Source organism: Oncorhynchus mykiss, chromosome 4, assembly GCF_013265735.2.
Source record: "Oncorhynchus mykiss isolate Arlee chromosome 4, USDA_OmykA_1.1, whole genome shotgun sequence".
NCBI lineage: Eukaryota > Metazoa > Chordata > Actinopteri > Salmoniformes > Salmonidae > Oncorhynchus > Oncorhynchus mykiss.
Genome location: NC_048568.1, coordinates 29613506 through 29630909, shown reverse-complemented (window position 1 = coordinate 29630909; position 17404 = coordinate 29613506). Strand labels below are relative to the sequence as shown.

At 49.4% G+C, this 17404-nt stretch overlaps 1 protein-coding gene across 7 annotated transcripts in view; it reads right to left on the bottom strand.

Moving 5' to 3' along the window:
* LOC110522454 (ena/VASP-like protein) overlaps positions 1–17404 on the bottom strand; it is a 152196-nt gene that overhangs the window by 1462 nt on the left and 133330 nt on the right. For 5 of the 7 annotated variants that reach the window (XM_021600860.2, XM_021600863.2, XM_021600859.2 and 2 more), the window contains 5 exons: positions 16760–16866; positions 11332–11371; positions 11169–11223; positions 300–360; positions 10–70 (listed from right to left, as the gene is read on the bottom strand). In XM_021600860.2, coding sequence (XP_021456535.1) covers positions 10–70; positions 300–360; positions 11169–11223; positions 11332–11371; positions 16760–16866 — 324 coding nt within the window. The remainder of the gene's footprint in view (positions 1–9; positions 71–299; positions 361–11168; positions 11224–11331; positions 11372–16759; positions 16867–17404) is intronic. The other 2 variants (XM_021600861.2, XM_021600864.2) reach the window with 1 other exon arrangement.

Genomic DNA, 17404 nt, shown 5'->3' with positions numbered 1-17404 from the left:
GCTCCTTACCTGCTTCATTCTGTCAAAGTCTAAGGCATCTGTGTCGCTGCTGCTCCCCACAGGTCGTACCCTACAGAAACCAAGGAAAACACTCTCAGACAACATAGTATCTCAATATATTTATTTTACAAATGAGAGTAAGCATGCAATATAAAATTATAAGTGCACAAATAATGCATTAAGTGTACAGATGGAAATGTGTACAGTCCTTTACACAGTTAACCAGCCAATCCCTTGATTACATAACCTAATTTTAAGACCTAAGTTGGCAGACTAACTTGGTCCGTCAAGTTTCTCACCTTGATACCAGTGATGACCTCTCTGCAGAGTTGGCTCTGTCCCATGGCTTCTTCACGCCATCTGAGAGGGGAAGGAGAAGAGAAGACGGGTCAGGATAGGAAAAACATTACCTCAACATGTACATTTTATTGTGTGTGTGTATACCGCTCAAAAAAATAAAGGAAACACTTAAACAACACAATGTAACTCCAAGTCAATCACACTTCTGTGAAATCAAACTGTCCCCTTAGGAAGCAACACTGTGTCACGCCCTGGTCAAAGTATTTTGTGTTTATCTTCATTTATTTGGTCAGGCCAGGGTGTGGCATGGGTTTTTGTATGTGGTGTGTTTTGTCCTGGGGTTTTGTTAGGTATTGGGTTTGTGGCTTAGTAGGGTTATCTAGCATAGTCTATGGCTGTCTAGAGTGGTTCTCAATCAGAGGCAGGTGTTTATCGTTGTCTCTGATTGGGAACCATATTTAGGCAGCCATATTCTTTGAGTGTTTTGTGGGTGATTGTTCCTGTCTCTGTTTGTTTGCACCTGATAGGCTCAGTCATTTGTTTTTTCTTTTCACTTGTTTTGGAAGAGAAGAGAACGAGCGCCATTCTCCTTGCGGAGATGGTGCTAAATACATCAACACGGTCGGTCCCTGGGATTGGGCTGGCTAACACGATTAGGTTTGCTTGGAAGGAAAAAGAGATGGAGCCTTTAGGACGGGAATCTTTTGGAAGGATAATATTGATGGGGATTCTAAAGCTGACGGTGAAGGACGTGTTTTGTTTCCAAGGCAACTCGTTGGAGGGAGCATATGACGTGGCACTATATACAGAGGCAAAACACGATGATATCCTGAGAAGGGCAAGAGCAGTGGGAGGTGAGAGGCCGATGTGCCACTACGAAATAACAAGCCTGGCGAAGAATAATTTTAGGGTTGTAACTGTCAACATTTACAACCCTTACGTTAAGGACGAAGAGGTGAGGGCTTTTCTGGGGAGATATATGGATAACGTCTCCTCAGCAAGGCACCTCAAAGACTCCCTTGGGTTTTGGAATGGGAGGAGAGGTTTCCAGGCCCTCCTCAGAGAGGACCCAAAGGGACATGGTGGCTACCTCCATCCTCCTGCTATGTTCTCCCTAGGGGCTGACAGGGGGACGTTGTTTTATGCACGTCAGCCCCCATTTTGCAGACGCTGTATGGCCTACGGTCACATATTCGCCTCATGCAGTACAAGAAAATGCAGATTTTGTGCATCTGAGGATCATGAGGCGAGGGATTGTGACAAGCCTAAGACGTGCCATGGGTGTGGCTCGTCAGCACACCTGTGGCGGGGGTGCCCGGCCCGTCAGCGGTCATATGCGTCTGCGGCTGGGGGGGGAGCAGGGGCGGGGGATGGGGGAAGAAGAGGAGGGGAAGGAAGCACGCCTCATGATCAGAGTACAGGTCCAGAGGGGAAGGCCACAAGGAAGGAGGAGGAGCAAGAAGCGGCGGAAGGAAGAGAGAAGGAAACGGAAGGCACGGGAGTAGGAGAACCAGGAAAAGCGGCGGAAGACGGCAACCGAGTGGAGGAGCATGAGAGAGAAGAAAGCGATGGAGGAGTGGTGGAGAAGGAGACGGTGGAAGAGCAAGTGGACTGGGGGGAATGTGCCCTGGTGGAAGAGATGAGGGGTATGGTGGAGGAGCTGGCGGGCGGGGGGGTTGGTATCTCTCCACTGCTGTCATCACCAAAGAAGAGAATGAAGAGGAGGGAGCGATTGGCCGACAGTGAGAGGGAGGGGATGGCCAAGAGAGTGATGGGGGTGGGAGAAACCTCTGGGTTGCTGCTGGTTTCCACAGGCTCTCAATATCTGTTGGGTGGGGACACACCTAACAGGACTCAGGACTGGGTACAGGAGGAGGTGGGGAGTTTTTTGTTTGGGGACTCAGCCTCCCCGAATTTTTTCCAATCCAGCTGCAGCACTGGGGAGGGGGAGGATTGTGGGGGTAGACCCAGGGTGCAGGGCACCCCGGAGCCAAACACTATTCCTGCATCCTGGGTTGGTGAGATGGAGGAAGAGGGGGGGATGTTGGGAGTACAGATGGTGTCATCACCGGTAGATATGGAGCAGGGGAGCATCGGGTGAGTCTCCTGTTTTTGTTTTTTTCTGTCTGGGTTTAGAATTTGAGTGTATTACATGTTTTTATTTTATTCTTTCATGGGGTCTGATTTTACTTTTATTAGTTTAAATGTAAGGGGTTTAAGGGATTGTGTTAAGAGGAGGGCGGTTTTTAGTTATTTGGAGGGTGTGGGGTTTGATTTTTGTTTTTTACAGGAGGTTCACCTGAGGGATGGAGGGGATGTTAATAGGTTTAAGAGGGAGTGGGACAAGGGGGAGTCGGTTTGGGGTGTTGGGGGGGTGCACTCATCGGGGGTAGGGATTTTGTGTGGGCACAGGGAGGTTAAAGTGGAGGATTCTTTTGTGGTAATGCAGGGGAGGGTTATAGGGGTGGATGTCACGATAAGGGATTGTAATTTTAGATTAGTGGTGGTGTATGGACCACAGGTGGTGGCAGACAGGAGGGAGATGGTGGACTGTCTGACGCCCCTGTGTGTCACAAATAGGAAATTAGTGATAGGGGGGGATTTTAATACAGATTTAGGAAGAGGGGGGGATAGCAGTGCAGGCGCCATTGCCAGGCTAATGGCTTGCCATGGTCTGGTAGATGGTGGTCTGCACACTACTCCGAAAATGGACGGTCCTACATGGCGCAACTCCAGGGGGGTTGAGCGGAGGCTCGACTATATTTTTGTACCCAGGTCTTTGGGTAAGTTGTCTGGGCGGCTGTTGCCTGTTTTCTTTTCGGATCACGACGGGGTGCTCCTGCAGGTGGGGTCGCCAGTCTGCCTCTTTGGTAGGGGGTACTGGAAGCTAGATCGGGATGTGCTGGAGGAGCAGGCTTTTGTTGACGGGTTTTATGGTTTCTTTTGGAGGCTTGAGGGTCTCCGGTCCATGTGCGAGGGGGTGGTAGAGTGGTGGGATTTAGTTAAGGTGAGGATTAGGGCTTTTATAATAGGATATTGCAAGAGGAAAAAAAGGGAGGAGAGGAGGGAGGTGGATCGTATCCAAAGGTTAATTGAACTCGAGTACGAGGCAGGCAACCTCGGCGGGTCGTTTGACTGGGAGAGATCCGCAACCCTAAAGGCGCAGCTCAGGGAGTTGCAGGAGCGGAAGGCTCGAGCTTTCCTGGAGCGTGCGCATAGTGGCTTTCTAGAACATAATGAGACTTGTTCTGCTATGTTCTTTAAGTCGGTTAGGGCCAGACAGAGTAGGAAGGTAATGCATGGCGTTAGGGAAGAAAATGGTAGTATAGTTAGAGAACCAGAGGATATGGTCAGGGTGACAACTGATCATTTCCAAGGTTTATTTAAGGAAAGGGAAATAGATGTAGAGCAGGGAAATGTGTTTTTAGAACACTTGTCCAGGCGGTTGCCGGAGGACATTAGAGAAGTGATGGAGGCCCAGATCTCACTAGAAGAGGTTGAGAGCGCTCTTAGGAGGATGGGAAAAGGGAAGGTGCCTGGGATAGATGGGCTGCCGGCTGAGTTTTATCTCAAGTTTTGGGGTATACTTGGACCAGTGGTCCTCGAAGTCTTGAAGGTCATCCTTGAGACGGGGGTCCCGGGGGGATCAATGGCTGTTGGTGTGCTGTCACTTTTATATAAGAAGGGGGAAGTAACAGACCTTGGCAACTGGTGGCCGTTGACCATGCTGTGTGTAGATTACAAGCTACTTGCAAAGGTTTTAGCAGACCGGTTGCGCACAGCCCTTCCCTACGTCGTCCATGAGGATCAGACGTGCGGGGTAGAGGGCCGCTCTATTAGATGGAACCTACAGTTAATCAGGGACTCCATCGCTTGGGTTGAAGATAGAGGACTGCCTTTAATGGTAGCAGCGCTAGATCAGGCGAAAGCCTTTGATCGCGTGAATAGATCATTTTTATTCAGAGTGTTAGGTCGATTAGGATTTGGGGAGAAGTTCATAGGATGGATTCGTACATTATATGTCGGAGCGGGGTGCCGAGTTAGTGTAAATAGTCACTTGGGTGACGTTTTTGACCTCTCGTCTGGGGTCAGGCAGGGGTGCCCACTCTCGGCTCTCCTCTTCGTTCTGTACATGGAGCCTCTGGGGGCTGCCATTAGGGCAGACACAGGGGTGGAAGGCTTGTTGATCCCTGGAAGTGGTGGGCTGCGTGTTAAGATGACGCAGTACGCCGACGACACTTCCTTGCTGCTGTGCAAGGACTCGTGCCTGACAAGGTCCCTTGCCATCTTTGGGGATTTCACCCGAGCGTCGGGAGCAGTTCTGAACCATGCAAAGTCTTCCGTCAAGTTTTTCGGAAGATGGCGCGGTAGAACGGATGTGCCCGGGGGGTTATCTCTCTGTGAGGGGGCCCTGAGGATTCTCGGGGTCCATTTTGAGACCTCCGGCTCAGCGACGCTAAACTGGAACATGCGTATCGCAGGGGTACAGAGGAAGCTAGCAATGTGGAAGGCTAGGTATTTGTCTTTTATGGGCAAAGTCCTGGTTCTAAAGGTGGATGTGTTGCCGTCTCTTTTGTATTTGGCGTACATCTACCCATTGCCGACTAGTCTGAGGAGGCCTCTAGTGAGGCTTGTGTTTCAGTTCATGTGGAGTGGCAGGTGCGAGTGGGTCGCCAGGGCACGCATGCTTTGTCCCATCGGGGAGGGAGGTAGGGGGGTACCACATTTCCCCCTCAAGCTGGACGCAATTTTTGTTTCTTTCTTGTTAACGGAGCTTGCTCATCCAGTGATACACCCGTCCGGTTACCTCCTGCGGGTGTTCTTCTCGTATCAGGCGAGAAGCGTAATGGTGTGGTCTAACACGGGTCCTCGGGCGGAACAGCTGCCGTGGCACTTTGGTCATGCGGCCAAGTGGCTGCGTGAGCACCCTGAGGTTGAAGTTGCCCGAGTAGGTTTAGATCACAGGCACCTGTACGAGGAGGTCAGAAAGGCAGGGAGTCCGGCGCCTGTAGTGGGCATCTCGGAAGTGGTCTGGGAGGGAGTGCAGGCGCGGGGTCTGGACAACAGGCTCAAGGACCTGAATTGGTTGAGCCTCCATAAGTGCTTGCCGGTACGTTCCATCATGTACCGGTATAGTTTGGTGCAATCCCCCACCTGTCCAAGATCTTCTTGTGGCAGGGAGGAGACTGTACGCCATGTCTTTTGGGACTGTGCCTTTGCCGGAGTAGTATGGGCTAGGGCACGGGTGTTGTTAGGTTTGGTAAGGGGGGATTTTGTATTGACGTGGGCCAGGTTAGAGAGAGGTGTAGGGAGAGCGAGAGGGACGGATAGGGACAGGTTTCTGCTCTGGCTTCTCATGAGTCTCTTTAAACGGGGGCTGTGGGAAGCCAGGCAGAACATGGTGAAGACAGGGAGAGATTGGGGGGTGGAAGGGATAGTGAGGAGGGTGGAAGGAGATTTGAGGGGGAGGATGAAGAGGGAGGAGAGGAAGTGGGGGCAGCATGCTGCCCGGGAGAGGTGGAAGGGGGGTTTAGGGCTGGGTGTCATTTAGATTTGTAAGGGGATAGATTAGGGACGGGGAGATAGGGAAAGGTAGTTTGTAGGATGACGGGGAGGGAAGATGCTCCCCTGAGGTTTTGTTTGGGGTTTTTGTTTTGTTTAAATTAAAATACCACTATTTGAGTTTGTATGGAAATGATGAGTTGTAAAGAATGAATGGTATTGATGATAATAAATTATTTTTATAAAAAAAAAAAAAATAGGCTGTATAGGTTTTCATGGTACGTTTATTGTTTTTTTTGTATTGTTTGTGTTTCGTCTTTATTAAAGATGTATCGAATCAACCACGCTGCATTTTGGTCCGACTCTCCTTCTACCGAAGAAAGCCGTAACACACTGATTGACAATACATTTCACATGCTGTTGTGCAAATGGAATAGACAACAGGTTGACATTATAGGCAATTAGCAAGACACCCCCAATAAAGGAGTGGTTTTGCAGGTGGTGACCACAGACCACTTCTCAGTTCCTATGCTTCCTGGCTGATGTTTTGTTCACTTTTGAATGCTGGCGGTGCTTTCACTCTAGTGGTAGCATGAGACGGAGTCTACAACCCACACAAGTGGCTCAGGTAGTGCAGCTCATCCAGGATGGCACATCAATGCAAGCTGTGGCAAGAAGGTTTGCTGTGTCTGTCAGCGTAGTGTCCAGAGCATGGAGGCGCTACCAGGAGACAGCCCAGTACATCAGGAGACGTGGAGGAGGCCGTAGGAGGGCAACAACCCAGCAGCAGGACCGCTACCTCCGCCTTTGCAAGGAGGAGCAGGAGGAGCACTGCCAGAGCCCTGCAAAATGACCTCCAGCAGGCCACAAATGTGCATGTGTCTGCTCAAACGGTCAGAAACAGACTCCATGAGGGTGGTATGAGGGCCCGACGTCCACAGGTGGGGGTTGTGCTTACAGCCCAACACCGTGCAGGACGTTTGGCATTTGCCAGAGAACACCAAGATTGGCAAATTCGCCACTGGCGCCCTGTGCTCTTCACAGATGAAAGCAGGTTCACACTGAGCACGTGACAGACGTGACAGAGTCTGGAGACGCCGTTGAGAATGTTCTGCTGCCTGCAACATCCTCCAGCATGACCGGTTTTGCGGTGGGTCAGTCATGGTGTAGGGTGGCATTTCTTTGGGGGGCCGCACAGCCCTCCATGTGCTCGCCAGAGGTAGCGTGACTGCCATTAGGTACCGAGATGAGATCCTCAGACCCCTTGTATGTGCTGGTGCGGTTGGCCCTGGGTTCCTCCTAATGCAAGACAATGCTAGACCTCATGTGGCTGGAGTGTGTCAGCAGTTCCTGCAAGAGGAAGGCATTGATGCTATGGACTGGCCCGCCCGTTCCCCAGACCTGAATCCAATTGAGCACATCTGGGACATCATGTCTCGCTCCATCCACCAACGCCACGTTGCACCACAGACTGTCCAGGAGTTGGCGGATGCTTTAGTCCAGGTCTGGGAGGAGATCCCTCAGGAGACCATCCGCCACCTCATCAGGAGCATGCCCAGGCGTTGTAGGGAGGTCATACAGGCACGTGGAGGCCACACACACTACTGAGCCTCATTTTGACTTGTTTTAAGGACATTACATCAAAGTTGGATCAGCCTGTAGTGTGGTTTTCCACTTTAATTTTGAGTGTGACTCCAAATCCAGACCTCCATGGGTTGATACATTTGATTTCCATTGATCGTTTTTGTGTGATTTTGTTGTCAGCACATTCAACTATGTAAAGAAAAAATTATTTAATAAGAATATTTAATTCATTCAGTTATTTTAGTGTTCCCTTTATTTTTTTGAGCAGTATATATTGTGTTGTTCTTGTGTACTATAAATTGTGGTATATTTGTGTTGTATACATCTGAAACCCTACCTCTTCAAGGAGGATCTTAAATAAACCTCCGCCCCCAAAAATACACTTGTCTTTTCCTACTAGCACTGTGTAACGGTCTTCTAGGTGTGAAGGAGAGTCGGACCAAAATGCGGCGTGTAGATTGCGATCCATGTTTATTGTGACTATAGCAACATGAATCCAAATACAAACAGTGCAAAATAATAAACGTAATGAAAACCGAAACAGCCTAAACTGGTGCAAACTAACACTAAGGACAATCACCCACAAACACACAGTGAAACCCAGGCTACCTAAATATGGTTCCCAATCAGAGACAATGACTAACACCTGCCTCTGATTGAGAACCATATCAGGCCGGACATAGAAATAGACAAACAAGACATCCAACATAGAATGCCCACCCAGTTCACGTCCTGACCAACACTAAAACAAGGAAAACACACACGAACGATGGTCAGAACGTGACAGTACCCCCCCTCCAAGGTGCGGACTCCGGACGCACAACTTAAACCTATGGGGGAGGGTGTGGGTGGGCATCTGTCCGCGGTGGCGGCTCTGGCGCTGGACGTGGACCCCACTCCATAACAGTTTTAGTCCACCTCCTTAGCGTCCCTAGATAGGTGACCCTTCTTAATGACAGCTCGGGACAGAGGGTCAGCTCGAGACAGAGGGGCAGCTCGGGACAGAAGTAGCTCGGGACTGATGGGTAGCACAGCACTGAGAGGAAGCTCAGGCAGGTAGTTAGATCCGGCAGATCCTGGCCGGCTGGCGGTTCTGGCAGATCCTGGCCGACTGGCAGATCTGGAAGAGTCTGGCCGACTGGCAGATCTGGAAGAGTCTGGCCGACTGGCAGATCTGGAAGAGTCTGGTCGACTGGCAGATCTGGAAGAGTCTGGTCGACTGGCAGATCTGGAAGAGTCTGGTCGACTGGCAGATCTGGAAGAGTCTGGTCGACTGGCAGATCTGGAAGAGTCTGGTCGACTGGCAGATCTGGAAGAGTCTGGTCGACTGGCAGATCTGGAAGAGTCTGGTCGACTGGCAGATCTGGAAGAGTCTGGTCGACTGGCAGATCTGGAAGAGTCTGGTCGACTGGCAGATCTGGAAGAGTCTGGTCGACTGGCAGATCTGGCTGCTCCATGCTGACTGGCAGCACTGGCTGCTCCATGCTGACTGGCGGCCCTGGCTGCTCCATGCTGACTGGCGGCCCTGGCTGCTCCATGCTGACTGGCGGCCCTGGCTGCTCCATGCTAACTGGCAGCTCTGGCGGCTCCTTGCAGACTAGCAGCTCTGGCGGCTCCTTGCAGACTAGCAGCTTTGGCGGCATCCTGCAGACAGGCAGCTCTGGCGGCTCCTTGCAGACTGGTAGCTCCTTGCAGACTGGCAGCTCTGGCGGCCCCTGGTTGACTGGCGGCGCTGGCGCTGGGCTGACTGACGGCACTGGCGGCCCCTGGCTGACTGGCGGCACTGGCGGCCCCTGGCTGACTGGCGGCACTGGCGGCCCCTGGCTGACGGGCGGCACTGGCGGCCCCTGGCTGACTGGCGGCACTGGCGGCCCCTGGCAGACGGGCGGCACTGGCGGCTCCTGGCAGACGGGCGGCGCTGGCGGCGCTGGGCAGACGGGCGGCGCTGGCGGCACTGGGCAGACGGGCGGCACTGGCGGCGCTGGGCAGACGGGCGGCACTGGCGGCGCTGGGCAGACGGGCGGCACTGGCGGCGCTGGGCAGACGGGCGGCACTGGCGGCGCTGGGCAGACGGGCGGCACTGGCGGCGCTGGGCAGACGGGCGGCACTGGCGGCGTTGGGCAGACGGGAAGCTCCGATGGCGCCGGGCAGACGGGAAGCTCCGGCAGAGGCGCCGGGCAGACGGGAAGCTCCGGCAGAGGCGCCGGACAGGCGGGAGGCTCCGGCAGAGGCGCCGGACAGGCGGGAGGCTCCGGCAGAGGCGCCGGACAGGCGGGAGGCTCCGGCAGAGGCGCCGGACAGGCGGGAGGCTCCGGCAGAGGCGCCGGACAGGCGGGAGGCTCCGGCAGAGGCGCCGGACAGGCGGGAGGCTCCGGCAGAGGCGCCGGACAGGCGGGAGGCTCCGGCAGAGGCGCCGGACAGGCGGGAGGCTCCGGCAGCGCTGGAGAGGAGGAAGGCTCTGGACGGATGGGCCGGAGAGACAGCCTGGTACGGGGAGCTGCCACCGGAGGGCTGGGGTGTGGAGGTGGTGACGGATAGACCGGGCCGTGCAGGCGCACTGGAGCTCTTGAGCACCGAGCCTGTCCAACCTTACCCGGTTGAATGGTCCCGGTCGCCCTGCCAGTGCGGCGAGGTGGAATAGCCCGCACTGGGCTATGCAGGCGAACCGGGGACACCGTGCGCAAGGCTGGTGCCATGTAAGCCGGCCCAAGGAGACGCACTGGAGACCAGATGCGTAGAGCCGGCTTCATGGCACTTGGCTCGATGCCCACTCTAGCCCGGCCGATACGCGGAGCTGGAATGTACCGCACCGGGCTGTGCACCCGCACTGGGGACACCGTGCGCTCCACAGCATAACACGGTGCCTGCCCGGTCTCTCTAGCCCCCCGGTAACCACAGGAAGTTGGCTCAGGTCTCCTACCTGGCGTAGCCATACTCCCTGTTAGCCCCCCCCCAAGAAATTTTTGGGGCTGACTCCCGGGCTTCCATCCACGACGCCGCGCTGCCTCCTCGTACCAACGCCTCTCCGCTTTCGCCGCCTCCCGTTCTTCCTTGGGGCGGCGATACTCTCCTGGCTGAGCCCAAGGTCCTTTACCGTCTAATTCGTCCTCCCATGTCCATACCTCCTCGCGCTGCTCCTGCTGCTGCTTTTTCCTTTGCCCATTACCACACCGCTTGGTCCTGTTGTGGTGGGTGATTCTGTAACGGTCTTCTAGGTGTGAAGGAGAGTCGGACCAAAATGCGGCGTGTAGATTGCGATCCATGTTTATTGTGACTATAGCAACATGAATCCAAATACAAACAGTGCAAAATAATAAACGTAATGAAAACCGAAACAGCCTAAACTGGTGCAAACTAACACTAAGGACAATCACCCACAAACACACAGTGAAACCCAGGCTACCTAAATATGGTTCCCAATCAGAGACAATGACTAACACCTGCCTCTGATTGAGAACCATATCAGGCCGGACATAGAAATAGACAAACAAGACATCCAACATAGAATGCCCACCCAGTTCACGTCCTGACCAACACTAAAACAAGGAAAACACACACGAACGATGGTCAGAACGTGACACACTGACTCTGCTGATAACTACTTTATGCAGGGAAAATGTGCCTGTTATGGCTGTGATATGTGGTTGTCTCATCTAGCTATCTTAAGATGAATGCACTAATTGTAAGTTGCGTCTGCAATAAGAGCATCTGCTAAATGACAAGAATTGAAATGTATATATATATATATATATATATATATAAACTGTATATGACTGGAGTACCTGTGGCGTTCTGTCCACCCTTGATGCCGGGGGAAGGGGACCTATTGGGGTCATCCTGCAAAACAACAGGACAAATATATTGACGTCAACTAAGGAGAAGTGAGTCATAAATGTAATGATAAAATAGTCATAAGTCACTGTAACATTAGTTAGCATCACTCACGATTTGGTTGTCCTCAGGCTTCTCTGATGCTGCTTTCCTTCTGAGGGCAAGAAGAAGCCTCAAGTCAGAGCCTCATTCAGTTTGATATCAAAGTTGTACATTCAATATGTCTGACGGTCCCCTCATATGACTAGACATTATTTTGAAATGTCTGTTGTTCTAACTAGAGGGATACGTTTCTGTGGGACCTGCAGGACCAGATTGAGATCATTGCGGCGCTGTTGGCGTTTTTCATGCTGAGGTTGGGTCAGACAGGCAACTTTGAGATTAAAATATTTTTGTTGTCCCGCATATTATTTGGAAACGTTCGTCTTTCTGCTTTGTATACGTTAGCATACTTACTGTATTAAAAGCACATATTTGTTGCATTATTCACATACTCAGAATTCGCTGCTTCAAGTTAAGTAGCCTACCTCTCATTTCCTAGTTGGGCGTGCAAGATCAAGTGCACCTAGTATACACTACCGGTCAAAAGTTTTACAACACTGACTCATTCAAGAGTTTTTCTTTATTTTTACTGTTTTCTACATTGTAGAATAATAGTGAAGACATCAAAACTTTGAACTAACACATATGGAATCATGTAGTAACCAAAAAAGTGTTAAACGAATCAAAATATATCTTATATTTGAGATTGTTCAAATAGCCACTCTTTGCCTTGATGACAGTTTTGCACACTCTTGGCATTCTCTCAACCAGCTTCACCTGGAATGCTTTTCCAACAGTCTTGAAGGAGTTCCCACATATGCTGAGCACTTGTTGGCTGCTTTGTCTTCACTCTGCCGTCCAACTCATCCCAAACCCTCTCAATTTGGTTGAGATCGGGGGATTGTGGAGGCCAGGTTATCTGATGCAGCACTCCATCACTCCTTGGTAAAATAGCCCTTACACAGCCTAGAGGTGTGTTGGATCATTGTCCTGTTGAAAAACAAATGATAGTTCCACGAAGCGCAAACCAGATGGGATGGTGATCCCGGCAGAATGCTGTGGTAGCCATGCTGGTTAAGTGTTCCTTGAATTAAAAATAAATCATAGACAGTGTCCCCAGCAAAGCACCCCTACACCATGCTTTATGGTGGGAAATACACATGCGGAAATCATCCGTTCACCCACACAGCGTCTCACAAAGACACGGCGGTTAGAACCAAAAATCTAAAATTTGGACTCCAGACCAAAGGACAAATTTCCACCGCTCTGATGTCTCTTCTTATTATTGGTGTCCTTTAGTTGTGGTTTCTTTGCAGAAATTCAACAATGAAGGCCTGATTCATACAGTTTCCTCTGAACAGTTAATGTTGAGATGTGTCTGTTACCTAAACTCTGTGAAGCATTTATTTGGGCTGCAATTTCGGAGGCTGGTAACTCTAATGAACTGATCCTCTGCAGCAGAGGTAACTGAGTTTCTATTCCTGTGGCAGTCCTCATGAGAGCCTTTTAATTTTCAATAAATATTGATTACCCAATTATGTGTATGTGCTCATAAAAGGTAGGCTACATCCTATTTGCAAAACGTAGCTCAAAATAAGTGGAAGTGTGTACTCTAATCATTCTTGTTGCTTCAAGGTCAGTAGCCATACATGTGAGATAAGGTGTGCGTTTGATCTCAATTAAATAGTTGATATTGGTGCCGGAGGGGATGGCTGCCATTTTACGTGCGCCTAACTGTGCTATTTTGTTAGTTTGTTTTCGCATTGTTTGTCATTTATTTTGTCCATAATGTTGCTGCTAGCGTCTCTTATGACCGAAAATAGCTTCTGGATATCAGAACAACGATTACTCACCTCGACGCAAAGGATATACTGCTTCCCTGAGACCAAGCCCAAATCCCGTCATTCGTGTGAAGAAAATACGAAAATACAGGGGGTGGAGATCAGGGTGCCTTGTGAGAATTTGTTGGAGAGTGGGTAACCTGCCTCTACCATCCGTTCTATTGGCCAACGTGCAATCACTGGAAAATAAACTGGATGATCTCCGTTCGAGACTATCCTACCAATGGAACATTAAAAATGGAAATATCTATGTTTCACCAAGTCGTGGCTGAACGACGACACAGATAATATAGAGCTGGCTGGGTTTTCCATGCATCGGCAGGACAGAACAGCAACGTCTGGTAAGACGAGGGGTGAGGGTGTGTGTATATTTGTCAATAAAAGCTGGTGCGCAATGTCTAATATTAAAGAAATCTCAAGGTATTATCGCCCATTGACTTTGTTGTCCTTCAGCCATTTTGCCACAACTTTGGAAGTATGCTTCGGGTCATTGTCCATTTGGAAGACCGATTTATGAACAAGCTTTAACTTCCTGACTGATGTCTTGAGATGTTGCTTCAATATATCCACATAATTTTCCTTCTTCATGATTTGAAGTGCACCAGTCCCTCCTGCAGCAAAGCACCCTCACAACATGATGCTGCCACCACCGTGCTTCACGGTTGGGATGGTGTTCTTAAGGCTTGCAAGCCTTTTTCCTCCAACCATAACGATGGTCATTATGGCCAAACAGTTCTATTTTTGTTTCATCAGACCAGATTACATTTCTCCAGAAAGTACGATTGTTGTCCGCATGTGCAGTTGCAAACCGTAGTCTGTCTTTTTTATGGCGGTTGCTGAGCGGCCTTTCAGGTTATGTTGATATAGGACTTGTTTTACTGTGGATATAGATACTTTTGTACCTGTTTCCTCCAGCATCTTCACAAGGTCTTTTGATGTAGTTCTGGCATTTGGAAATTGCTCCCAAGGATGAACCAGACTTGGCTGATTTCTTTTGATTTTCCCATGATGTCAAGCAAAGAGGCAGTTAGTTTGAAGGTAGGCCTTGAGATACATCCACAGGTACACCTCCAATTGTCTTAAATGATGTCAATTAGCCTATCAGAAGCCATGACATGATTTTCCGGAATTTACCAAGCTGTTTATAGGCACAGTCAACTTAGTGTATGTACACTTCTGACCCACTGGAATTGTGATACAGTTAAATAAATGAAATAATCTGTGTGTAAATAATTGTTGGAAAAATTACTTGCGTCATGCATGAAGTAGATGTCCTAACCGACTTGCCAAAACTATAGTTTGATAACAAGAAATGTGTGGAATTGGTTGAATTGGTTTTAATGACTCCAACCTAAGTGTATGTAAACTTTCAACTTCGAATGTACATTTTTCAAGCACACCACCATAGTCCCTGTGCCAAAGAAAGTGAAGGTAACCTGCCTAAATGACTACTGCCCCGTAGCACTCACGTCAGTAGCCATGAAGTGCTTTGAAAGGCTGGTCATGACTCACATCAACACCATCATCCCGGAAACCCTAGACCCACTCCAATTCGCATACCGCCCCAACAGATTCACAGATGACGCAATTTCAATCGCACTCCATACTGCTATGTGAGAATGCTGTTCATTGACTACAGCTCAACGTTCAACACCATAGTTCCCACAAAGCTCATCACTAAGCTAAGGACCCTGGGACTAAACACCTCAGTCTGCAACTGGATCCTGGACTTCCTGAAGAGCTGCCCCCAGGTTGTAAGGTTAGGCAACAACACATCTGCCATGCTGATCCTCAACACTGGGGTGCATGCTTAGTCCCCTCCTGTACTCCCTGTTCACCCACGACTGCGTGGCCAAGCACGACTTCAACACCATCATTAAGTTTGCTGATGACACAACAGTGGTAGGCCTGATCACCGACAACAATGAGACAGCCTATAGCAGGCCTGGGCAACTCCAGTCCTCGGGGGCCTGATTGTTGTCACACTTTTTCCCCAGTCCCAGCTAACACACCTGACTACAATAATCAACTAATCATGATCTTCAGTTAAAAATGCAATTAGTTTAAATCAGGTGTGTTTTCTGGGGATGGGGGAAAGTGTGACACCAATCAGGCCCCAGAGGACTGGAATTGCTCAGGCCTGGCCTATAGGGAGGAGGTCTGAGACCTGGCAGTGTGGTTCAATGACGGCCGAGTCAATGTGTGGGTTAGTTGAGGTAATTTGTACATGTAGGTAGGGGTAAAGTGACTATGCATAGATAATAAACAGCGAGTAGCAGCAGTGTAAAAATGTAACCAGAACCACTGTTCAGGGGAAGAACGACAGATTTGTGCCTTGTCAGCTCAGGGGTTTGAACTTGCAACCTTCTGGTTACTAGTCCAACGCTCTAACCACTAGGCCACCCTGCCGCCCCAAACAAGGCTACCCTGCCGCCCCAAACAATTAATAAAATGGCCACCCGGACTATTTACATTGACACCCCCACATTTGTTTTTACACTGCTGCTACTCACTGTTTATTATCTATGCATAGTCACTTTACCCCTACCTACATGTACAAATTACCTCAACTAACCTGTACCCCCACACATTGACTCGGTACTGGTACCCCCTGTATATAGCCTCATTATAGTTAACTTTTTACTTAAGTTTATTTAGTAAATATTTTCTTAACTCTATTACTTGAACTGCATTGTTGGTTAAGGGCTTGTAAGTAAGCATTTTATGGTAAGGTGAGCCCCTGTTGTATTCGGCGCATGTGACAAATAAAATGTGATTTGATTTGAGTAGGCTATAAATATAGCCAGTGCACGGGCAGAGAAGCACGGGAAGTTATCTTTCCAAGGAAATATACTTCATAAATATGATTAGGCTACAGTGTTCTATATTGCCTTGAAGTAAATATTGATCATTCATATTTGTCCGTCTGAAAATCGTCCCACTCCTAAAAGGTAGGGTATAAAATGTAGCTAATTGTAAAGTGCAAGTCTCTCCAACTCTGCTCTCTTCAAACTATGTCTAGCCTATTAGCTGATATAGCCCAGTAATACAGATAGCCTAATTTAATGGACTATGTGAGAATCTCTGTTAATTTAAAATATTTCTTAGGTTATTTTTCCGCATTTTGATGTTCCCTATAGGGCCTAAAATCGCTGCGACCATGGCTACCAAGTGAGCTGCGTCACATACGCCTAAAATAACATTGCAGGACTGCGGTTGGGTTCGGGACCAGTTCTTGCGGTAGTGGGTAGGAGCCGGACAGAAAGCCAGTGGGTGTGGGAGGGTGCCGCATGAAAAGCTGCGGGTGTGGGTGGGAGCGGGATTAATAAATTAGTCCCGCACAGACCTGTAGTTCTAACTATATGCTCTGAATAGGAATGCCTGCTCTAGTGTTTCTAACTCTATGCTCTGAATAGGAATGCCTGCTCTAGTGTTTCTAACTCTATGCTCTGAATAGGAATGCCTGCTCTAGTGTTTCTAACTCTATGCTCTGAATAGGAATGCCTGCTCTAGTGTTTCTAACTCTATGCTCTGAATAGGAATGCCTGCTCTAGTGTTTCTAACTTTATGCTCTGAATAGGAATGCCTGCTCTAGTGTTTCTAACTCTATGCTCTGAATAGGAATGCCTGCTCTAGTGTTTCTAACTCTATGCTCTGACCTCCGCGCCAGCAGAGCGTTCATCTCCTCCATCAGTCCTCCGCTGCCACCACTTGTCCGGTTGGCTTCGTTTTTGGTCCCCGATCCTGAAGAGTTAGAGTCCTCAGGCTGGAGAGAGAAGAGAGAGACACACACAGTACCTTAGGAGAAGATCGGACAGAGAGTGTTATGTAACCTAGTTGTAAGGGGGAAAGGAAAGGGAAAGGGGGATACCTAGTCAGTTGTGTCTTCTGCATTTAACCCAACCCCTCTGGAGCACCAGTTAATGGTCTAAAGGGGCTTCCTTAACCTATTTCATCTTCACTGATATGAAAGAGCTGGGCTTGGTGAACATTGTGCTTTCACCTGTCCTACGTTGAGATCAGTGCAGATGAAGGAAAGAAGAGGAGGAGATAAGGTGACTTTAGACCAGTGGTCACCAACCTTTGAGTCAAGATCACTGTCACAGTCAAAAAGCAAGCTGAGATTCACCGCTCACGACTTAACATTAACCTAATAAAAATACAGTTCTGTAGGAATGAGGCTTCTGCAATTTCTTGATTTCCTGATTTCTAATTTTCTTGCACATTTTTCACACTTAAATGTTTCAGATCAAACACATTTTAATATTACACAAAGATAACCCAAAATTCAGTTTTTAAGTGAT